This window comes from Triturus cristatus, chromosome 11 (assembly GCF_964204655.1).
Source record: "Triturus cristatus chromosome 11, aTriCri1.1, whole genome shotgun sequence".
Classification (NCBI taxonomy): Eukaryota; Metazoa; Chordata; class Amphibia; order Caudata; family Salamandridae; genus Triturus; species Triturus cristatus.
Window position 1 is genome coordinate 106,189,564 of NC_140594.1, and position 25,964 is coordinate 106,215,527.

Sequence of the window (25,964 nt, forward strand, 5' to 3'; positions counted from 1 at the left end):
TTCCATCTGTCTAAATCTCCCCATTTCTGCGATATCGTCATTAATTCTTTAACCTGCAATTTTCTTCCTGACATGTTCATGTTCTCTAAATCTTTATCAGAAAATTCTGCTCTATAAGGTTTTTGCAGTACATTGGATCGGCCTATCTCTATTCCCATTTCAGAGGCTAAATTCACCAATTTCTCATGAAATGTTTTTGTGTTTCAGATTATGCTGCTGCAAATAAACAGCAATTCTTCCTCACTATAGGTGTTTAACCTATCCAGTCCTACATTTCCAGCTATCATTTCTTCTAATTCAACTCTTAATTTGAAAATGTCCAATATTTACGGTAGTGGGTTTGGTTTCTCTATTTCTTGTGCCCATCTTTCTATTTCTTCTGGGGTTACTATTGTGGCACTTTTTGATCCTGTGGATGTCTCAATTCATACTTCTTTTGAGCATCCTGGTGTGACTCTTCTGGGTGTGTCATTTATTTGTCCTCTTATCAGTAAGTCCATTAATGAAATCACTGACTCACACTCACTAGCTTGGTCGTCAATTATTATGTTCTCTTTTCTAGGTTCAATAATGGGTGCAGTCATGACAGATGTTTTAGGACAATTTGATTTATCCACGTACAATGGGACAACAGGACCTATAGTCACTGGTATAGTCAGAGCTTCAGGATGCTTGTTTAACTGGGTAATTTTCTGTATTAATTCACTTCTATTTTTATTTATTGCTTCCCTTTCTCTTTCTTGAAGTACCCTATCCATTGTTTTGTCATGTACAACCTGTAGAATTAAAGGCGTATCTAGAACTGGGGCACTCGGGGTTGCTCTATTAGGTCCTTCTTGATAAGGTGGAGGATTTGTCATCAAAATATCTTCTAAATAACCATCTTCTGAGTCTCCACTACCTGTCATTGTTAAGTGCTTTGTTTTCTCTGTGCATTTTCCTCCAACCTGTTCCTCAGTCGTTAGTACAGGATATAATCCTTCAGTCACCATGGCTTGTCTCCACTGTTTCATCTTACTATCCCGGATTTCACGTGGAAATTTTGGATATAATTTGCTCAAATTCCTGTCACTCCTTGGTCTATCTCTTTCAAATGCCTCGATCTCCCATTCTTCTAGTGCTTCATACTGTGTTAATCTGGGTGTTGGTTCTAATTCATTCCTTCTAGTGCGTAAATTATGTAAAATTCTTCCATTAAATGTTCCATACTCTGGGAAAGCCAGTATTCCATCACCTTTTGTATAGTCTATCCAAATTTCTAACCATACGCAAGTATGATAACCTCTTTTTACCATCATGTAGGATGCGGGAGTTTTCGGAGGAGGGATGAGAATTCCTTCTTTAGTTTTAATGGGTTTATCCTTTTAAAAATAATTCTTAATTTTCTGCATAAGTGACATTTTTCTTTGCTCTCAGTGACGTCAGTATCACTCCTTACCACTGACCCCTCCTTTACAATTCTTGCGTCAGTCACACGCCCACTGTTCCAACCAATCCCAGTGCGGCTCTTTGTGACGTCAGTGCAGCACTCGCAACTGACCCCTCCTTTACAAGGTAATACGACAATTTATTTTCTCAACACTTTTCTTGTAATTTTGCATTAATTAACAACATAGAAACGTTTGCTACTTTGCCAGATTCTCTAAACTTCAAAAAATAGTAAATTCCTTTTACTGCGAGTAAAACCTTCCGCTTACTCTTCACACTCTACGAGTAAAACCTTTTCCACTTACTCTTCACACAAGCATCAGAGAACCTGCTACTCCTTCAGTATTACCCTTTCTAGGTGATATAAGACCAAAGTTTCACCAACAAACTCTTTTTGCTACCATTTACTCTCACTTTTATACGAAAGAAGAACAATCCCTAAATCAGTGCTTCTAGTTCTGCGTAACCTTCTGCACCTTTCTGAATCCTGACAAGTAACCTCACTGCAGTGTGGCTTCCATTTACCAACCACTATTCAATATTCCCGGGAATTTCCAGACAACACAGAACAGAAAACAAACGAATAGCGGGTGTTAATGCATAAATCAATAATGCAATCCACAATATTTCTACCTAACTTACTAGAACCAAACTATGCCTCTGCTACCAAGAAAAACTGCTGAAGCCGGTTACTCACACATACCATATACTCACCTGGGCCCATAACATTCACACAAGTAAGCTGGTAAAACCCGCTGGCATCAATTTTGTGATTTACCTGTAATTTGATATTCACCTTTACCAAATCTTACCAACTCGATCTCCTTGTCAATACATTTTTCCTCTACTCAATTAATCAGGTTGTTGAGTTAGTTTAAAGTAGAAATAACATTAACTTTACCTTTGAAAGAACCACAAACTCAAAAAGGTTTAAAATATTTATCAAATCATTCATTTTGTGAGTCAGAATCAAATACAGTCAACACCTTCTCCCTTCAGGAAGAAATTTAAAGTCATGTATAGCAAAAAGTCCCAATAAAGATCAATGAAGACGGTACCTGTAAAGGGAGAAAAAGAGAGAGCAAGCAGTACAAGGACATACTACACAGATTTATAATTACCTAGGATAGTGCGATGACCGAACCCCCTGGCCTAGGAGTCAGGTGAAGGTCTCCCAGACAGGACGGGAGATGAAGATCAAGACAGGTTCAAGACCGGGAAGGTGACCTCTTCTAAATGCAACGCCTGCATCGCACCCCTCTCTGGCACTACTCTCCTCGAATAATTCTTCCGCAATTCCCCTTCTAGATGATTGAATTATCAACCAGTATTTCGGCTTTTCGAGCAGGGTCTCTGGCATCTGAAAGGTCTGAGACAGCGTCTCGGACAGCGTCTGTAGCAGCTTACGTGTTGGGTCTGTGACGAGTCGGAATGACGAATCTGACAGGTCTGACAATGTTTTATAGCTAACTTACCTTAATTATACTATTCTGTGTTCGTGTACCACCCCCAAATGTTTCAGTGTTCGTGTTTTCCCCTATTCTGATTGGACAGGGCAAGGAGATGAGTTCATCACACCATACTAAAAGTAATAATTTTCTCAGGACCATTGTTCTATGTTTCCGCCCCTTAATTTACTTTCCCAAAGCTTTATTCACACCCACATTTCTCGTTATGATCAATACATTTTGAAACATTATTCAAGTTTCTTCCTTTGTCCGGGGCAACAGGTGTCTGTCCAGAGTGGCCTTGGCTGTGTTTCAATTGTGCTATCATGGTTTCCGGCAAGTTTCTGTGCGCCTGCGCGCTGGTCAGGTGGGATAGGGATTTGAGTCACCCTCCGAGGCCCAAATGTGAACTAATAATAAAGTCAGAAAAAGACACGTTAGAATGCAAAAATAAATGATTTCACTGTATACCACTTATCTCTACTCTATCCCCATTTACTTATTTTAATCTCTCGCATTAGTGTTTAGTAGAACTTATAAGGTTTAGTTTAAGCCATAGCATGTACATTATCATGTGAGTTTTAAGCTGCCGTATTAGGAGCTATTGTGCAGCTGCAAAGTTTTGCACCACAAGCACAGAAGGCGTCATACTACATTGATGCAGTAGACGTATGCGCAGTGAAGTTCCTGCGTTTTTGGTGGCCATTTTAGGACACTCGGGTTACTTGTTAGTAATACACATATAAAAGCTTCCCCTAGATACAGTATGTTGTGTATAATGCAATATTAGTATTTACGAAATAGATTGGTTACGTAAGTACATGTTATTTGAGAGGATTGCATACAAGCAAGTTTCTTTTATACGAAACAGGACACTATACATGGGCAAGCGACTATTGATCCTTTTATAAGACTTTCTGTGCGCTAGAGAACTACGACATCTCAAAACTCTACTTTCATACTAGTAATAAGGGCAATTTATCCCATGTTTGAACCCCGAGGGACACACGGAGGCTCTATCCACCCCCACATAGGAATCGGGTAATAGGTATTAGGCACCCTGCAAAGTTGGGGTGGCGGGAAATTCAACAACAGTCTTGCAGGGAGGCAGGGAGAGAGTTGGGATGTTCTGGGACAGTTCATATTTTTTCATTGTTTTTGTTCTTCTTTGTTCGTTGGCACACGATCTGACCATGCATAACATTCATGCAATGTTTTACTGCTATCTAATTGAACCGCGCAAGCAACACATGGGCCTCATGCCGCAGTCACATGAAACCATAATCCCTATGACATCCTCCAAACAGCATCTACCAATCATCTCCTGGAACTTCAATGGTCTTCAGGATAAACTAAAGAGGGGGCTAGTTCTACAATATCTGAAATGTAAGGCGCCAGCGATTACCCTGCTGCAGGAGACCCACTTAACGGGGACAGTCTGCAAGGCCCTGTACAGATGGGGTTTTAGACTGGCTGTCCATTCAGAATTCACGTCTGGCTCAGGGAGGGTGGGAATTCTTCTAAAGAAACAATACCCGATCATAGTCAAGCACATGTACACCAATGACCAGGACCTCTTTGCGGCGATCTCGTGTCAATGGGAAGGACGAATAATAAACGTGGTCTCTGTATACATTCCGCCTGTGCTTCACTCCTCAGCTTTCACAGCGCTCAGCGACTTCCTCCTACGCCTCCCACACGCCTCTCTAATAATAGGTGGCAATTTCAACTCCACTTTGAATGACACTCTAGAGCGTACACCCCCTCGACAACAACACCGTTCACACTCGGCACTGACTGATTTCCTAAATGCAATACGTATTGTGGACATTTGGTGCATCTCATTTTCCATTGACGAAACAATACACTTACTACTTGGGGGCTCACAATAGCCTCTCTAGAATTGACTACATACTGGCAGCTGCAGCCGAACTAGGGAACTTCCAAACAGTAACACACTTGCCAAGAGGCATCTCTGACCACTCACCGATTAGTACTCTTTACACTTGGCACCGCACACCACAGATTCGTATATTCCCCATCTATCCCGGATCTTTGAAGTCTCCAGAGGTAGGGAAGGGGCTAACTGACACTACCGAATATTACTTCACCGAAAACGCACCCTCTGTCTTTCCCCAACCATCCTCTGGGAGGCATACAAAACGGTGCTTCGCGGGCAAACTACCTCACTAATCACCCACCATAAGAGGGAGAAAGTCAAAACTGTAGAGACACTGGAAAGGGAAGTGGAAGACCTGGAGAGATCCCACAGTCAGGACCCATCAGAAGCAAACGCCCACCTATTGCAGCTATCGAGGGGATTAAAAAGATTGCGTAACTTTCACTTAATATTTTGGCCCATATTGTGAAGGGCTAGAGCAGGCAGCTTCCAATTCTTAGACCTCTCCAAGATGTTTTAGGTGCCGACATTTTAGCGATGGAACCAATGGTGCTACAAACTTTATGATTATCACTCAAATGATGAAATATTTTTTATAAAGCGAATGTCCTACAACAAGATACAGGAGGTGGAGGAATAAAGCCCCCTCTGAGAGGAATTTCATATAGTAGTAGCATTAGCTTTGGACCAAAATCAGTTTCTCCGTATCTGATAAGGTTTTGATTTAAGGAACATTGTGAAAATTTCCAATCGAGAGAATTATATGATAGTCTTGATAAAGATGGTGTTAATATATGAGTGCCATCGAAACGCGTAGACGCAGCTAATTCGGTAGTTGACTGGTCCAACAGATACGTCCAGACGAGCGTGTATTGGGTTCCAGTCAACAGTTTGTTTTTCCTTACGGATGTATCAGAACCTATGACAAATTGTATTGTCTGTTGTTTTTCTCTTGGGGTGACTATTAGGATTGATGTTGGCACTTTGTCCCTTATCATCCAGCAAAGGATATTGTATGAACTTGCTTTTTTGATTGTATGTTTTACATACTATGGATTTGAGACACCTAGTTTTTTTTTTTTTTTGTTTTTTTTTGAAAAACCTTTATTGACGTTTCAATCATTTACACGTATGGGCCTACAACCCCCCGGGGCCGGCCGCTAAGTAATCAGAACAATAAAAGCAAATGTAAACACAGGCGGCACCTCGGAGAGCAAAATCTTCAATCCAATATAGTCCGGCCAATGAGCCGCGCAGGTAGGACACCAGGAGAAAAAGGGTTTTTCATTTTATGATAAGACAAAACAGTAGGATCAGGTGCCAAACAATTTCCCAACAGCGATAAGGGGCAAGGATAAGAGACGTAAGCAATAGGCAGCAATATATTGAATCAATGGCGCAGACACGGGAAAGTCCGGATGGGGAAGAATATCAAAAACAGTTGCGCCTGCAGACCCCAATATCTAACGCCCAGCGAACACCCCGGAAACTGTGGCACACATGAAGAGGCAACGATTCACAACAAGGGAACTGTACCGCGCTGATCCCAGAAAAAGGAAAACAAGAAGAAACAGAGAAGAAAAAGGAGGCCATGGAAAAAGAGATAAAGACTAAAGAGTCCCCTCCCCCAACCCCCCACCCTGCACCTCTGCGAATGAGTATGGCCCCACCCCCCAGCAGTGTGCCTGTCGCCCTGGAACTAGACCCGAAATATAGAAGAAACAGGGAAAAAGGAGTAAGAAAGAACCCCACCAGACGGGGGGGCGGAGAGAGTATAATAAACTGGAGGAGGGCCTTCAAAACATACCCCCGGCTTCTCCCTCCCGCACGGTGAAGTCTCCCCACAGCAAACAATAAGCAGCACCAAGTCGATCATATCAAAAAAAGGGGGGGGGAATGGGGAACATTATGCACCAACTATGCGAATAACCATGAGAGCACGCAACCATGAGTCCGCCCGTCTACTAGGTGACCACCCCCGAAGGATCAGCCTCAGCCTTGACCACTCTTTACGATTCTGCCCATGCCTGCCCCTCGACCCAGCACCATGTCCGATGTTCCAAGGTACAGGAGTGTCCAAAAACAACCGGGAAGCGACGCACACAGGTGGGGTGGAAGTCTCTGAGTACCAGCACAGACCGCATCATGGAGGGGCGTCTTTTCCAGTGCCGCCCCAGGATCTGCACTGCACACAAGGTCCAGACAGGCTGAATCAGCCAAAGGAGACACACGTTGCTGGAATTGTCCCTGGGTCGCCGGAGATCGTGCACGGGACAAGACCACCATCTTCCACTCAGGTCCAATACCTCCGGAACAGATCAAGCCCTCAGTTAGCCGACCACACGGTAGCATACTGTCCGGAGTGTCCTGCTGTGCACTAATCGCAGGGGGGGCCGCAACATCTTCCTCCTGTGTGCAGTGTGGGAAGCCACTGTGTACCTGTGGACCAGCATGCCGCCACTGTCCCAACGCTGATGCCACCCCATCTAGCTTCCTCCCCAGGACCCCGGCGCCATGAACCAAGGAGAAATGAAGGGCACCAAGGGCCTCCAGGAGGTCACCGTACCCCAGAGCAGCTCTCTCCGATCGCTCTGCCACACTCCCAAAAGTCACACACCCCCAATCCTGCTGCGACCCAGTGGACAGGATGGTAGGCTGCATAGCAACAAAATGGCCGCTGGGAAGGCCCGACTCGTATTGGGGCCAGGACCCCGGGACAAGCGCCTCGAGGTCCACGTCGCTGAAGACAGGGATCCTGGGGCAGGCACAAATTCAGCCGTTGCGCGGTCACGGGCAACAGTCGTCTCCGCCACGGACCAGCTCCCGCGAAAAGCCGGGAGCAGCCCGCAAGGATCAGGGCGAGCTAGGGACGGCGTCCGGGCAGCTCACCGTCAAAGGCAGGGGCAAACACCACAGGATCCGAGAATTGCACCCCCGGGCGTGTCCTCGGTCCGCAACGCTCAGCAGGGGGAGCGACTACAGCAAAATGCAGGCCGAGGGCAGCACCACTCCGGCGGACCGACTCCACCCAATCACCACAGGCCGCTGTTGTTAAACTGCCACCCGGCCAAGGCGTCCACTCGAGGTCCCGGCTCCGGGGCCGCACGGGCCGCAAAGTTCAACCGCTGATTTCTCCGGCGGTACGGCAGCCAGAAACCTCGGAGTCACACGATCGGTTGCCACTTTCGTTTACAAACACGATCTCATAGCGCAGAATAAGGATCTCATGCAGGATATCCGTGCGGGATGCGGAGGTTCACGGAGCCGGGAATCTACGCTGCCGTCCCGGTCGCCATCTTGGCTCCTCCCCGAGACACCTAGTTTTTAATTTTGTTTTTATGATAATTTTAACTTGATCTGTATGAAAAAATGATTTTAATAAAAATCATTTATATTGACTTCTACCTTTGATATTGATTTTTAGTTTAATGTTTGGGCTTTTGATTCTCTTCTTGTCTTTTCTATTTGTGGCTTTGAATATACATAAATTTGCTTTGGAAAGGATATTATACTGTGTGCATCTGTGGGTTTTATTAACCAAGGAATAACTTAACGTTCATCCCCAAAGATGAGTGCCAGTGGCCCCAGGGCACAAGTCGAGGGTACATGTGGGTATCCACTCTTTTCACAGGGTGGAAGCTGTCAAGAAGTTCGGCCCAACAGAAATATGTTGAACTTGTCCCGGTATAATTTTCAGACACCGGGACACATTCAGCAGCACCTGCACGTTGCTTGCTATCGTTCTGAGCAGCAACATGCAAGGGGGCTTTGCTATTTTAAATTACAGTTGGGCCCAAAACAGAGGCAGATTTTAAGAGGCCATTAGGCCTCTTTTTATTTAAGTGTCCTGGGTGGGAGCTGTCTGGAGCCTCACACCTGAATGCAAATGCAATAGAGGAGAAACAAAGGCAAACAGCTTATTACTTCATAAGTACTTAAGAGAGCCATACTTTTACCTTTTTCAGTCTCTATATGTAAGAGATATAGATGCACTCTAAGTAGGGGATGTGGCCTAACGGTTAGAGCATTTGACCTCAAAGCGGGGAACTGGGTTTGAGTCTCAGCAGGGACGCTCAACATCCTGTGATGCTGGGCAAATCACTGAATCCCGTGCCTAAAAAAATGAATGTGTCCATCTGTCCTGCAACAGGTGCTCATGTAAGGCGCTCCGATACCTTCAGGTCGAGTTTGCGCTATATAAAACTAATGTTGAAAAGGGCACCAGGCAACAATGGAACAGGGACCTTGATGTTCCACTAATAGATGCAAAAAGGACATACTGCTGTGTGCAAATTAAGGTAACCTCCCTTAGACACAAACACAGACTTCTCCATTAGATACACCCACAGGCTGTACTATACCCCCACTGGAACTAAAGTTATTTGGCATAGATGGTGATCCAAAATGTTCCTGATTTCAGTACTTAGAGGCCAGATTTATACACTTTACAGGGACATGTCCTAGGCCGGAAAAAAGTTGCATGAAATCTTTGTTATGGTCTCAGATGATAAACAGATCTTTCACCCCTTCCCCACTGATGGTTCTACTAGGATATGTAAGAGACGTTCCACCATATTGAGAAGACATATTGCATTCTTCTTGGTCAAGTGCAGGGTAGATATGAGCTTGGGGAGTGATCCACTTCTTACAGTCAAAAACTGGATGTGCGACCTAGTGTACTGCGATGATAGCAATGATGTAGAAGCAACTCCCCTCCTGTGTTCACCCCGCCCAAGCAACATCTGGGTTTGCCTTTGAGGCAATCTATCAAAAACAGAAAGATCTCAATAGCCAGACACAAAACCATCGACTATGAAGATTAATGAAATGGTCAGTGCTAGCAATGGAACCATGGGTGTCTATAATGAAATGATGCGGGCTGATGTCAATCACACTTACTGGGATGCGGGACTCTGACACCAAGGGTTGTCCTGCACAGCACAGACCCACGGCACATTATCTACATAGAATGGTCAATGGGATATCATCAACATGCTCACATATATATGTGGAATGAATACGTTTAGAAATAATTTTGGAAATCCCATTTGTCTTGCCCTCTGCTATGTACGCATTGCGGATGAATATATAGTCTGTATGTTATGACCTGTAAATTCAACACCACTTTAACGTATTGTGCATTATAAACTGTTAATAAAATCTAATAAAAAAGACTTCCCCTAACTCTAACTAACTGAAATCAGGACAGATTGTGAGTCTAAAATTGACATCACATCAGTCTTAATTTGCCAAAAGAATAGTCCAAATGAATGGTTATCCGTCTCGACATAGGCGGGGATCACCATACTACTCCCTGACGGAGCTCCAGTATCGGCTTTCACTGTGGGCAATAACGTCCAGCTCTACTGCTGCTATGTTGTGACTTCTTAATGTAGGATATTGGAGCCACATGTGTTTGCCCACCTTGGATCTAACTTCCCTTTGCCATCACCTTCCAGTGCTGCAATCCTGCTCTATCTCGCCCGCAAGTTTGACACCCCGGACCACTGGTATCCAGCAGACCTGGAGAAGCGGGCTCGTGTGGACGAGTATCTGTCCTGGCAGCACAACTCTCTGCGAATGCATAGCTCCAGGGTATTCTGTTACAAGGTAAGCAACAGAGGGTGTTGGTCAATGCCTGGACACACTTGTGTGGTATGGTGCCACCATGACGTGGGTGATGAGAAAGGTTTGGCAGGGGAAAATCAACATTGACTTTGGGCCCTGGCTACCTTGAGCCCTGATGCAATAAGGACTCCCAAGTACAGCAGAAGAGGGCGTTGGATCGTTGTCCTTGCATTTGGTCGCTGAGACCACCTCCAATACACACTACTGTCTGTAGAGCTCTTCAGAAAAGAATCTTTCAAATGTGGTACATAGTTATTTCAAGTCTTCTTAAACGTTTGTGATCATGACGTTGCTATCCTCCAACTCCTTTTTCTGCAACATGTCTCCTCACAACAACAGGTTCATGCTTTATTGCATTCAAAGCAGGATTTATATGTAGCTCCTTTTCTCCCATCCCCCATGTTATGGAGGCCAGTGTGGAGAAACACATCAGCACCTGCAGGCTCTTTTGAGGTAGTGGATGGGGGTAGGTTGTCCTCGTACGCTTCTGAGTACATGAACTATAGCATTCTCATTCATAGAGTGCCTTGTTAAATCTCTGCTTCATACAGAAGTGCAGCAGAGACAATGCACTTCTTGGAGAGCCTCGAAGGGAAAGGAAGATAGGCTTGTTTGCCTTTGGGCACCTCCTATCATGGGCGTCTGCTCAATAAAGGTTTTAATTGACGTGAACCTGCCATCTTCCGGCTGCTTCCATTAGACATTGCAAGGCTGTGGAAATGCCAAAACAAGCATAGGATACAAACTTCCCCAGAAAAAGAGTGACTTTTATGCATGAAAAAGTATATATGGTGGAATGTGATCTCAGAGCATGGCCTTGGGATGCTCAGAAGTATTTCATTCTCTGCGTTGCGGAGCGGAGCCCCGTCTTACGCCATGTGTAGATTCCATTAGGGAATCAAGTAGACAAGAAGTGAGAGTGTCAGCAGTGTCTGTATGGGTGAAGCACTTGGTGCCTAGCAACTGTAGCTCAGGAGTGCTAGTGAAAATATGCACCTGGAGACTCCTATCATGGTAGAAATGTGGACAGAGCTTGTGGTTAACCTTGTGGTTAACCAAGGTTGAAGTGCACCAGTCCTTGGGCCAGATATGACTATTACTGTAATCTTTCAGTTTGGGGAGCTCCCACTCTCTACTGGCTAAACTACAGCTTTGACAAGCCACTCCTGTATCTTTTATTCTTGAAGCCTGGTGACTGTCTAAAGACTAGCAGAAATTTGTAAATAATCTGATTTTCCCCTAAGTTTCTCTAAAGATCTCTTTGCTTGCAAAAACGTATTTCCCTCCTCAGCAAGGGTAACTCAGAGTCTCAATTTCTTATTAAGAAAGCCTTTCATTCAAAGCAGCAAGAGGTCTTTTGCCTCCATCATCAGCTGGAATAGGTTGCACCCTCCCTTTCTCTGCAACCTACCCCCTACCCCCAGCAGCAGTGGGTCTTCTCTGTTTCCAAGCAACAATGGTTGGCAGCATCCTTCCTCTGCTGTGATGGATGGTGTCCTTCCTTCTTCTGCAGTAGTGATGGTAACCTGCTATTCATGGCACGTTGTGGCCTCCCTTCCTTGGTAGCGATGGGGTGCAGCTTCCTTTCCTTAGCAGCAGCGGTACTTAATATCCTTTGTTCATCTGCACAACTGTGTTGTAGCCTCCCCTTCCTGGTGCAGCAGTGTGGAAATGAGCCTTTTTAGAGGCCCACCGGTGCAGGGGTTCACCCGTATCTGTCCACTCGTTCTTAAACCAACAAGGAAGAGATTGGCACGGAAGCTGTAATATCAATAGATTTATTAACCTCTCATGAGTGGGACTACGTCAATACAGTACCCTCAGGCCACTGTAGGAGGTAGTCCATAGAATAAGGAAACCAGGGGACTTATATATACATTTGTTGCATAGTCAGCATGGAGACTCAAAGGGGAGGTACTGGCACATACAAGAATAGTTATTGACTAACATGGGCATACAAAAATTGCTTGGTCAACAGAGTGGGAGGGGAAATATTTATGCTTACATCAGTTAAAACAGCCTGACAATTACACTATAAGAGAGGTGCATTGTAGCAGCTACAAGCCTTTCTGAGCATGCACTGCTCTGGCTCAGTATTGAAAGAGTTAACTATAGGTGATGACTCATGCAGAATAGAAAAGCAGGCAACAGTGAAGACGGAAGAAGCACATGGCTAACTAAAATGGATGCCACAAACAAAATGGCTTCAGCTTATGCCAACAGTAATTTCTGTGATTTCCACAGCAGTGTGTTGAAGCCTCCATTTCTTAGCAGCAGGAGGTGCTAGCTTCCCATCCTCTACAGCAGAGTGCTATAGATACCTATTTTCGGCATCAGTAGGTGGCAGCCTCACTTCTTCTTTAGCCAAGGGTTCCAACCTTCCTTCCACTGCAATAGAAGGTGGTAGCCTTATTTCTGCTGCAGCAGGGGGTGGTAGCCTTCCTTCCTCTGCAGCGGTGGGTGACTGTCTTGATTCTCCTTAGCAAACTGGTAGCCCTCCTTCCTTTGCAGTAGACAGATAAAGCCTGCATTTCTGAACGGCAGAAGGTCTTGGACTCCCTCCCTCATCAGCAATCTCATCCTGCTCTTTCCCCACACTTTTTTTATCTTCTGTCTCAAAAGGAATACGTAAGTCAATAATAACTATATCCACCTTCTCAGAAGATGTAGTCTCCTCTCCAACAGATAAAGTTACCTAAGCACTGATGCTCTGTTCTTTCTGCAGGCCCTGACGCCCATCATCTTTGGTAAAGAAACTGACCCTGAGAAGATGGAAGCTGCCTTGAAGGAACTCCACACCACCCTTGATCAGTTTGAGGAGAAGTTCCTGCAGGACAAGCCCTTCATCGTTGGGGACGAGATCTCCTTGGCGGACCTGATGGCCATCGTGGAGCTCATGCAGGTGAGAGGGAAGTGGGGTGGGTTATGTTTTATTTTATTATTTAAACCCTAGACTAGAAGCCCTCTGGATAAGTGACTTATTAACCTGTTTTACATCCTATTGTGAAGCTAAACAGACGAAGTAGGGAATAACTGAAACAATGGTGTCTATCAAAGCCTCTGTCTGCATTGTCCTAGTGGTACGTCCATGTCGCTGAGATCCACGTGCACATCTCAAATACTGCCCTACCCTTAACGCCTGTTCTCATGAAGGGTCTTCTGGTGAAAGTTACATCTTCTGTGTAAATTATCAGCAACCAAGAAAATAGAGATTGCAGAAAAACTACTGCCTATGGATGAACACTGGCCCACTTGACAGTACTCATCAGGAATAAGAATTACTTTTTTTCACTCCCAACTTCCAGAAAGGAGTGAAATACTTCCACTTCAAAAGTTCCACTGGAGCCTTTGTGAAGTCTGGACACTCAACTCAAATTGGTAGACACAGAGACGTTTTAAGGCATGGGCAAAGTGGGCTCTCGCCCAGGCCCCAACCTTTCAGGAGGGACCCTGATAGAGTCAGCTCTATTATGCAGAGTCTTGCCCTGATTACCGTAAATAATTCTTAAACAGATAGTTTTAAATACCGTTTTCCCTTCTTTTTAAAGAGGGTGTGGAGTCTATTACAGACATTTTGCAGAGAAATGTTAAGTTTGTGTTTCATGCAACATCCTTAACAGGTTTTTTTTTAGATCAAAACGGGACCTCATATATGAGACATGGGAGAGGGTCACAGAGATTATTTGCAGTAATATTACTATGAAGATGGTGTGTGAAAACGCACGCCACTATCCCTGAATATTAGATGTAAACACATTTAGAATTTGGATGATTGTGCCTGTGCACTGTCAGTGACCCGGCCAACTGGCCATGAGCGAGCTGAGATTGGATCATCAACTCAAAGCTGTCCTGAAGAGGGCTCACCAAAATAAGTTTGGCCCAGGTCCCCCAAAATCCTTAGGATGTCCCTGGGGAGGCAGTAATCCAGGATAGTTCTGAGAGTCTTGAAAGGGTATAGTTCTGTTGCGTGGGCTGGTTTTTGTCTGTTCGGACAATATCATAATGCAGTGACATTAAGCTGTTAGGACTGTCAAGTGGCTCAGAATGACGTTGTTTAGCTGTGCAGAAAGCATCTAGATTATGAGATTATGTATGGAGGACATTTTTGTATCTGACTGTATAATAATAAACACATTAATAATATTAATAATTATAATGTATATACTAGTGATCGTCATAAACATAATAATCATGATATAGTAATAATTACATTATTATTTACCATTACTCAGAATGTACCCTGCAACAAGGTGTCCCTGAGTGAGTAAACAATGGCAATTGTTGTAACCCCAATGATACTCATTTTATTACTAGTGGTGGCTCCTCCGTTAAGGCAGAGAAGCGTCAGCCCCCACCCGGCTGAGAACCAGCAGATTCAAACATGAAACATAAAACGATAATAAAACAAATGTATTATCATTTTATTTTTCATCCTGCAGGCTGCCAGCTGAGCCGAGTAGGGCGGGCGGGGCCATCCTGATGGACAGCAGCTGCAGCAGGGATGATCAGTGGGGGGCACTGCAAGTCTTTGGACAGCCAAACCGACATGCGCACTTAGATCTCTCCAACCCGTGCTGTTTTGCACAGTCGGGTTGAGAACATGCACCGGCTCTGAGCGAGAGCCAAACCAGCCCGCTCAGACCAATCCCGGTGCTTCTTTCACGCTGAGTAATAGTATTACCAGCATGAGAGCAGCATCTGGATTGGTGTTGGAGAGCCTGGGAGCCTAAGTACCAGCCCATGGACTGCCGGGAGTCAGACAGGGGCAGAAGAGCACCGAGGCAGTGGCCGGCAGGTAAATAGTCTTTTATTTATTCTTAATGACTGAGGAGACAGAGTTCAAAGACTTGGTAAAAAGCCCTTGTAAAGAAGCTTGGAAAGACAAGAAAATAAAAATGTGTCCGACACAACGGGTTCTCATGGCCTAAGTTGAATTTGAATTTTTAGAGGTGGGGCAAATTACATTGAACAGTCTGTGTTTTTGCTGCAGTTCTACAAAAACAAAATAACGCATGAACTGTTGTGTCTGGAATACTGCACTGTGGTGCAACACAAAACAATGGCTCCCCGTCCTATGCGCAGTTTAGTGAGGTGCGCGTAAATGTTCACTTAGACTGGCCTCCTCACAGATGTACAGATGCCGGGGTCAAGCTCGGAGCGCTGCTTGTGTGGCCGATATTATGGCCGGGGCATATGCCACCTGCAGATAAAATGCAGGGAGCCTTACATTATATTTCATTATCTAGGCTGAATATAAAGTCGAGGTACACAGCACTGGCGATTATTTCGGTGTTGTGCCGCCCTGCATTCATTAGTCAGGCTTTCTTGTCCACGGTTTGTTTGACAACGTAATCTCGAACGGCCCACACCTGGTGATTTAAAGGTGAATGCAAACTCTGAAAGTCCGTGTCGCTCAAAATGTTAATAAACAGGCACCGAATACCCCTTCATGTGCCCAGTAGCAAAGGACAAGGGGATGACGGCAAGTCGGCTAAAAGTGCTGAGTCAGCAGACAGCTTGCCTGTGAGATCCTGTTTCCTGGGGACACCCACCCTTTCCCTATCTGTGGCCCGCCACTCCCTGCTGTAAATATGCGCTTGCCCAGTGCCACACGGGCACTGAGCAGCGGGGGCATATGTTTAGTGCAGGCGGACACACCATACTGTGTCAGGAGCCAGGATTTATTGTATTCGGATGTGCCAAGCAGGTATGATGTAGCAGACAAATGTGAGACTTTGAACGCCCGTAGACTGGCCAAAAGCTTGTAAAATCCCTCAGGGCAACCGCAGAAATCAGTGCTGGATTCTAGGGGCAGCGGTTTGAGAGGGCATGTGTAAGGAGACATACGTGATATATTGAATAGTGTGGCATGAAGTAATAAACAGAAAACATTCTGCTGCATTTGAGGCAGTGTCTGGTCATTTCAGACCACGGCTGTGACCGGGTGGGAGCTTGATGGGTAAGGCACACAGATACATGTTGGTCCACTGCAATGGTATGTGCTCAGAAAGCTAAAAACAGTAAGGGAAAGTAGAAAATGCTGAATCTTCGACCTCATAAGAGGTTTATGTCTAAAAAGTATGTATTTGAATTCACTACAGGATTTGTAGGCTTGTATGTCAGTGAGTAAATTAAGCCTAAATTGCGCCTTCTCCCGCAACTTCCTGTCTGTCTGCCTTCATTCGGAGTCTTTGAGTGACTTTTTTTTTTACAAAGAAAGAGACATCATTTTAGAAACATGTTCAGACATCTATCAACATTCACACATTTCAAGCCGGTACATTTTTGTGAGGTATTTGTAGAAAATTGTCACTATTAATAACAATTGTATGTTATTTGAGGAGCGCTAAATGCTGCATTTTTAAAATTGCTGAAAATAACATCTGTTTGTTGGCATTTCTAAGGTTAGCAGTATTCAGTTTAACTCACCCCCACTACTTTGAAAAGTAACCACTCGCCACCACATTTTGCGCCTGTCCCATGCACATTATGGGCAGTTTGATCCAGAATTGAATCTGTCTTGTTTTTCATGCAGCCTGTTGGAGCCGGAGTGGACATCTTCAAAGACCGTCCAAATCTGGACGCTTGGCGTGGGCGAGTGGTGGCGGCCCTCGGCGCCGAACTCTTCCAGGAGACACACAAGACCATCCTGAATTGTTTAAATATGAAGAGGGAACCCCCGAGCCCAGAGATGGTCGAGGCTATGAAGGCCAAGCTCCGATTCCTCTAGAGAAGACGCCGTGGTCCGAAAGAAGAGCTCGACCAAAGTCTGAGGTGCCTGGGGGGACGATGATAGAGTCTTCAACGTCCCTCCGGGCAGCACTAGAGCATTCTAGAGGGATACTGAAGATCAGAGACTTTGTAATAACCAGGTGTAATATGTAGCGTTGTCTGGTAGGATTGCAGTTATGCCTAATTGGGTAGATGGGTTGTTCAAGGAGCTAGCATCCCCATAACACCCATTAAAGAGCCTTTAGTTGGTAGTGTCTGCCTGGGACAGAGTCACTTCCTGGGCCAAACAGACGTAGCTTCCTTTGACTCTTCTAACAGAGTCCAAACCCAATCAATGAGGTGGGACGTCCTGCCATCATAGTCTTTACTAACTAGCACATGTAGAGTGTAAGTCCATGTCACGGGGACATACGACAGTTCCAGACCTGGAAGGTCCTTTAATAGACCTTTGCTTTTTGCAACACATTCCTTAATCTCTTTTAGCACTTTGCAGGCAGAGCCTCTTTCCATAAGCCTTCCCTCTTTATTACATATGTGTGCTGCATTGTGAGTGACAGGAGAAGATGTCTCACTCTCTCGCAATATGACTGAGCGCAAGTCGAGATGACTCTTTAGGGACCTCCTAAAGAGTATGTGGGTGACATACCGGAAATAACACTTTGTAGCAGAGGTGACCTATTTATGACCAGTCTATATGTTCATCTAATGCGAGACAGGAACAGACACTCTTTCCAAAGATAAGATGCACAGCAATAACAACTGACCACACCATTTCCTTTGAGTGTAAAGCTTTACTTTGTTTATTTAACTTCAACAGGAAACTGGACGAAAACCTTATTTACAAAATGTCTTTTCTCCTTCTGTGTTCACCTTTGATACATGTAGCGCCTGTCCCGGCACCACTATTAAAATGCGGTCTGAGAGCTCGTTTCGAGTTTAATCTCTTCACTCTACTTTGCAATAAAGTGAACCTCTACTAATCAGATGTTGATGGTTACGCGTTTACTTCCCTGTGACTGTGGTGAATATACAGGTAAATGTAAAAAGAGGTGGTCTCCCAAAGACCCCTGCTCTTCGCTTCACGCTCATCCAACACCATTTTTTCAGTCATCTCTGACAGTCCTCTGATATTACTTCAGGCAAACGAAGAAATGATTCCGTAACCTCAGTGCGGACTAATGGCACGGCCGGACAGACCTTTTATTCCACTGGGCATTTCCCTGGTGGGCTGGAAGCCTTGGAGGCTGGTTTTGAAAGCCCAGAGCAGCTCCTGGCACTACCGCTCTCCAACTCCCCGAGGAGAACTGCAGGAGGCTTCAAAAGAGAGAGAGAAAGGAACAGAGATAGGGGGAAAGTGGAGAGAATGTGATCAGAGAGGGAGAAGGAGAGAGAATGGTTGGATAGAAAGAGAGAGGTTCCTCGAGGAGAACAAAGGAGCTGGGCTGGTTTGGGCATGTTTGCCAGGGCTGCTTTGGGTTCCCCTGTGCAGCCCTGCTTAATGGGTGTAATCTTGATAGTTCACCTGAAGCACAATTCATCTAAAGAGCTCCCTCTCATCTGCAACGATCCATGAGCAAGGAACTGAAACACATCTGAGATTCCAGGAACCTGGGACCTCCCAGAGGATAAACCTGAGAAAGGTTTCCAGTTAAATCTTAAATTAAGATGGCCATCCTCATATCTGCTACATTTGGTACCTGTGGGCCAACTGGTGCAAATTAAGTCTACCAGGGGCACACCCTCAGTGGTCCATCCATTGCCAAGAGTAATTCCCAGAGCGGGAAACATGACCCTAAAATAGTAGGAACACACAGCTGTGGCTTTCTTTGTGTTGTCCTTTTGTGACTAAAACAATCTTAGGAACCCCTTAAAACTGTTAAGCACCCATTACAGATGTAAGTCATTGAAAGTGTGTGTGCCTTTGTGCCTTTTCATTCAGTGGTAGTTACTAACTTCAGTGGAGATGGACATCCATCTACAATCGGTGTTGCTTGTATTAAGTTAGCGTGTTCCTGCAAATCCAAACAATACAATTACACAGTAATATTGGTTTGTGATGTTCCTAACTGAATTTCATTATTTGTTTCACAGCGGGTTGAAGCTATCTTTCTTTCCCACAGTAGTTCTTTTTTGTTTTCCAGATATCTGTAATTATCGCTGTTGACCTGTAGAGTAAGGTGACCATGTCTAGTGGCGAGCAATCAACTGGAACCCGAAGATCCAAGTTTTAATCTTGGCTCTTTCTTGATGATTCGTCTGCCTCTGACTCCACTTCCTTAACTAGCAATATGAAGCTCTTTCAACTTGCAACATAATTACAATTTCAATAATTCTTTGTTGTGCCTCAACAAATTTTAACACAAACTCACATTAAATTAGATACACAGTGAACTTAAAATACCCCTCTCCATGCGCAGCCAACATTATACAGAATCAAATTGAGTTTGGTAGAAACAAACTTCTTGGAAGTTGTTTAAGAGTAACAATTCCCTTACTTCCTAGTCTAATACCGCGACACAGACCTGAATAATACTTCATAAAAGGTCACGCCCTATTAAATACTCTGCAGCCTTGCATGTTTAGCAGATGGATTTCCATGTGTCATTATTTGAATTGGGCTTTTTGCAAATAAAGCACCCCCACATTCTAGGAATTATGTGGCAATGCCCCTGTTTTTAGCTGATTAGCCTGTGGTACCATGCCACAAGCTGATGCCAGTAAACTGGTGATTTAACATACCGAGCAAGCATTAAAAAGATGGACATAGCAGAAGGTGTGGACTGCTTTGTCAACCTGCTACATTGAGCTTCAGCGAAACACCCTCAGTAAATCCTGTTTAGATGTGCTCAAGCGTAGGAGTCTTTCTTTCCAGTTATTCGTTTCTCCAATTTGGAATTGGACTTACTGTGGCCAGCCAGTGCAACTGGAAGTTTGGATTCTCCATTTGTGTCTGACATATCTCTTCAGGCGTCTCATCCTTCAGGTTGAAACTGTCACCCTCTGCCAATGGCCATGCCTGAGTGATAGAAATGGGCCACTTTCCTGCACCCATTAACATCTCCACACCAGCTCTCCGATGCCTACATAGAACCAACCCTTGGTGCTTTCAAAGCAGTGAATTATCTTGTATTGCATTCATTCCTACCCATATTGTTTAGTATGGGTTTTGTAATATGTACTTCTGGAATGTTTGGCAAATGTATTTGCATTGGGTGTTTAGATGGCACCTACATGAAGCTTTTTGGTTCCTACTGAGCGCCATCAGGCACAGGAAGCATACATCAATGCAAACAGAATTAAGGGATTTCACAAAATATGGATAGTCCTCACTTGATAGTCAAAATCTTTAGAAAATCCTCCAGGAACATACACGTATTTATTTCTTGTAAAACATATTATTGCTTATCTCAATCACAAAACAAACATGTAACAGTATTACTGCTAACCCCTTAGCACCACACTTTCAGCACTACACCAATGGTAATTTTCAGTCTAAGCAAGCACAGGCTCAGCATGGTCTATGATGACAGGCACTGAAGCCAACACTTCTTTATACAGAAAACTAAATTCAACAATTTCCATATAATGAGTGATTTTTTTATGACCTCACTGCTTCATGGTAATGTCGTCTATGAGGGAAAATCAAACATTTTTAAAACCATTTCTCAAACGTTACAGATCATTTCATCAAGTGCATCCATTACACATTGGTTATTTTGTCTTTTTCCAATAGTAAATATTTCTTCAAATCACCCAACCACCCCTCAATACTCGTGCCACTACTTCACGTCCATGTTAGTGGACAAGTCTTTTGGCCTATACAATGCCTGGTGCTAGGTCATCAATTTCTCTTTCTTCTCAGTAGGATAGAGATAACCATGCAGTTCTGTTTGTTCGAAACAAGCAGAACTGCATGGGTATACTGAACAGACACCTCACTACCTCTGAAGATACCACCCTTTTCAAGAGTCAGTTACCTACTATTACCACCGTATATGTTTAAATGTTCCAAGCACTGTCTTACATTTAGGACGTCTTGCTGTGCATCATATATTAAGTTGGTGTTTAAGTTTGCCATGAAACACTTATCATAAATGAACCTAAATTCCATGTCTTGTGGGAAAAATTTTACACTGCCACATTTTCAATGTTATAGCTAGCCATCAGTCAGTAACTGGTAAGCCTAGACTTTATTTCTACTAGTCGCACCATCTTGCCAGTGCTTTAAAAATCTTGGGTGAGCAAATTCTGTACGCTGGGACTGGTTTCTAGTTCTTTCAGGAGGTTGCTGCTCATGTCCCCTCATATTGGCATCCACCCAAGGAGGGGCTAGGAAGAACTCTCCTCATGTTCCAAAAGGAATGTTATATGTTTCTTAAAGTCTAAGAATCTTCTCCACCTGTCACAGAACCTGTTAAAAGGGATAACGTTTAATCTCCATTTTAGTTTTCCCTTCTAACTTAGGTTCTTCTTAAGATGGTGGTGTGAGCATTTTTTTTACTAACAAGACAAAATGCCATGCACACATTTATTATAGTACGACATTGTTGTTCTGTTGTCTGCATTGTTAGTTTCAGGGACACATACTAGAACGCGATGTCTTTGCTTTATTTTGTGCTCGTGGGAGACAGCTCTTTCACCCAGACTAAGTAAAAAAAAATTCTGCGTCTCTTGCAGAAAGAGATAAGGACGGTGTTTTATTATTTAAACAGCATCTGTTTTGAATTCAGGCAAGAGGCATTTCTCACTGGAGATATCATGGATGCTGCAGAGAGCTGTGAATCAGTTGCAGCTCTGCAGGCCTGACATACATTCTAAGAGGGAAGATAGCTGTGCAGGCAGAGATGTGTGTAGGCTTGCACACTGAGATGGAGTGCATTTATGAATACACTGAGGCTGACTTCCTGAGACATTACACCAAGGTATGGGATTTGATCATTCCAACTGCTTTTGGCAGAATGGTACTCCCACACCGATCGCACTAGTGTAGGGGTATTAGTGATAGGAGTCATTTTAGGAATAATCAACATTGTTGAATTATTTGAATTTTTCACTATTCTAATAATGCTTATAACAGTGATGTGTCTTATCTGTCTAATAATTGCAATTCATATTTTATTTCCAATGAATAGATATTATCAATTAACATTTGAAAATGTATTATTGTGTCTTCTGTTTGTGAAACCTTGGGCATGCAAAAGTGACATACAAAAGGGTTAGATCTGTTCCCACAAATTCCTTGGGTACAAGAGGGGTCATGTTCAAGGTTGCCGACAACATCTATAACTTTAGTGGACTAGGGGGCATATTCTCAAGAACGTGTGATAACCATCGCAAAAGTTACTTAACGCAACCTACAACATCGCAGTCTATTGCGGGAAATTTACAATGTGTTAACCAAGTATTCTCAACACGGCGGTACCGTACGATATTCACCAGATAACGTGCCAAATGGCCGCATTAAAATCAACGCCACACCGTAAAAATGCATAACACGAACGCTTAAAAAGCTGCGATGAGGCCAAACGCGATACAAAGAGCAGCAAAAACCAGCCACAGGCCTGCAAATTAGACAATAAAATGCACAATAAAAGTAGAACAAGAAAAACACACCAGAAAGAATCCAAAGTGCGTAGCACCATGGATGCAACCTGACCCAGCGCAGAGGCCAACGCGAACTCCACAACCCCCACAGACCACCAGCAAGGAACAATGGGGACGGGGACAACCGAGGAGAAGAGGGAGAGGAACACAGGGTGCAGTCCGCAGCAAAACCAGATCAGCGTCACAGAGGTGACAGAACACTACCATCAATTGACCCACAAGTAGACCACCTGAAATGCAGTCGGAGTGCCGAGGAGGCCAATCGAGGAGGCCAATAGGCGTTGGCATGATGTGACAACCTAAATCAGGCACAAACCCTTCGCAAACAGGAAGGCTGCAACGGCGACAGGAGGTGGCAGTCCTGCACCACAGGAGGAGCTGGAGGAAAGATAGGCCACAGTCATCAGTGTGGAGATGGTGCAAGGAGTAGGGAGTACGGACACAGCCCGAGAGGACCGTACACAACAGCAACAGGGTGAGTAACGACCAGGGACTGGGGGGACGGGGAGAGATGGGCACAATGGCACACCTGCACAACGATGTGAAGCACACTGCACACCCACAATTACCCTGGATCATGTCCCTCATCCCCTTGGCACTCTGCAGCACACACACATAGCAATCACAGCACACCCACATTGACTACAATGTGGTACAATGCGCAAAGCTGACACTGAAGAACAGAGGACACAACTGGCTCAGCACACGCACAGAAACATGCCTACTACATCTGACAGAGCAGGAAACTGTGCAATGGAAAAGTACACGTACGACCTCACATCTATCATGTAGTCCAAATGTACACTGTCCGCAGCAGTACTCGGCACCTCCCAAACAGTCACAATGTACATTGTCAAACAGTCTGCATGTAAACCAGAGCAATACGCCAACATACATGTCAACACATTGTCAACATGCATCTCCCCTTCACATTGCAGTGGGGCACACAACACCTCCAGCGGGCACAGAAGACAACACATCTGTGATGCCTGAGAGGACCACCACACCTTCAACACCGACGCCCTACAACAAGCCATGGACATCCCACGCAACCCACCACCAGGCCCCAGGCAGCCAAGCTACTCAGAGAACACAGACCCTGCAACAGAGCACACAGCAGGAAGCACCCGCCAGCACAGCTGGCTCATGACACTTTACCCACTCACCCATGGCACCCTAATGCCATGTGTCAGCACACCAAAAGGAGGTGGCCGAACAGGTGTGGGTGGGGTCTGAACCCATGGAAGGCGAACTAGATCACATACGTGGGTCTCTATTACCCTTCAGGGACCACCTACACCCCACAAAGGAGACCCACACTGCCATAGACACATGCAGATGCACATTCACAGTACAGAACCACGCCCCGGGTCACACAAATAGCAGTCACACACCCACGTTTGCTCTGCGTACGACGGCCCAGGCCACTCCCCTTACGAATTGAGTGGGTGATGACAAAGCTACATGTCCAAGCTCTAACCCTCTGCCTGCGGTGACATGTCTGTGTCCACTGTACACAGCACAATGTAATGTCGTAGGGCCCCGGGCCCTCATGCATACAACAAGACCACAGGGACACACGCAGATATCATGTTGAACTGGCTACGGGCACGTGCGCATGGCCCCTTTATTGGCAGGGCCACATGTACAGTGACGCCTGTGCTGGATATGTGTGGGGTGAGTGTCAGCCAGCACGCACAAAATGCTTGGTGCTGGCAACAACTTGAACAGTGGACACCAGTGCAACGTAAACTGAAAACACCTGCATAACAGAGTCAACTGCTGAGCAACATGGAGGGAGCCGGAGAAAGTCCAGAGGACACCCAACATGCAACCAGAAGTGTCCATGAGTTGCAGTGACCTGTGGTCGGGGTACTAGAGATGAGCGTGCTCATGTGAAGAAAAAGTCTTGGATTGTGTCCCTTAGAGATATTCCTGATGCAGATGCAGTGGAGTGTGTTAGACCGGCATCATCTTCCTAATCAACGTCCCAGGTCTCCCACACTGCTTGAGATGACATTGCTGCGCAACCGCTCCACAGCACAACACCCAATCAGTAACGGACGATGGCTTGCGGTGCATTGAGTCAGTGGCACCTGGAGTGCTGAGCAGGGTATCTGGCCGATGATGGCAACCACGACAGGTGTGAGCAACTCCGTAAGTCTGTCAGGACCACCGTTTCAACTCTGGCAGATGGGGGTTGGAGGTGGTACTTGCGGTCGTGGCATGTGCCTCCTGCGGTGATGCGACGTCCGGGCCGGTCAGGACTCGATTTTATGTGTGAGCCCTGGTGGGCCGCAGTTGAGTACGGAGGATGCGGACAGCGCAGGGACACAGACACATTGCATCGATCCATCAACTGTTTTTATTAATTTTTCAAACACAAGTACAGGAATTCGGTTCACTGACGTATGAGTTCCCTTGTTGAAACAGCATTATATAGCGCACATGATAGGAACATAGTTGGGTCGCAGAATGGAAACTCCACCCAGTTGTATGGAACCCCTAATGAAGTACAGATCTTAAGCATTGGTATGTGCGGCCCATTATTCCCATACATGAGCACGTCAGGATATCCCGTTGAGTCCCTCAGCCGAATCCATATCTACTTTCAAGAAACAATAATGAAACAAACATATAAAGCCTCAACCACCTCAAAAATTAGACCAGCTCCGTTGTTCATATCACCGTCTCTGCCCCCGTATATTCCCCCTCTCCCCTGGTGATGTGCAGTGAGTGAGCTGCGGCACATAATCGTGTGTTTAGATGCGTATTCCCACATCGCCCAATCTAGGTGTAAGTCATATGTGGAAGCCTACGAGGTCACTCCGACGGATCTCCTGTTGCCCATCTTGGTGTCAACCCCCCCCCTGCCTGCTCATCCCTCCCCTCTCCCTCCTCAACATGTCTGAGCGCCTGAAGTAGCTCCTCCCACTGCGCGGCTATGGGCATCTTCCTCAACCCTAGTGTCTCTTCCCGTCTGATGGCAGTCCCCTCCGCTCCGGCCCATGCAGCAAGTGAGTGCCTCCATGCTTGTGGATGAGGCGGATCTTGTGCCTTCCACCTCCTGGTTATGAGGCGCTTTGCGACTGTGAGCCCTAAATCCAGAAACCTAGACGTCACCTTAGTTGTCTGCGTCCTGCGAAAGTGGTGCAGTAGGTAGACCACCCAGTCAAAAGATATATCCCGTCCCGTTATAGTGTGCAAGGAGTCATGGATTGTAC

The 25,964-nt window shown here is 45.2% G+C and overlaps 1 protein-coding gene across 2 annotated transcripts in view; it reads left to right on the top strand.

Annotated features, from left to right (window-relative positions):
* The window catches only part of LOC146783428 (glutathione S-transferase theta-1-like), a 195,105-nt gene extending 176,984 nt beyond the window's left edge, over positions 1-18,121 (top strand). For both annotated transcript variants that reach the window (XM_085633002.1, XM_085633003.1), the window contains exons 3-5: positions 10,236-10,386; positions 13,130-13,306; positions 16,940-18,121. In XM_085633002.1, the coding sequence (XP_085489128.1) occupies positions 10,236-10,386; positions 13,130-13,306; positions 16,940-17,134 (523 nt within the window). In that variant the 3' untranslated portion in view covers positions 17,135-18,121. The remainder of the gene's footprint in view (positions 1-10,235; positions 10,387-13,129; positions 13,307-16,939) is intronic.
* Positions 18,122-25,964: the final 7,843 nt, after the last annotated feature.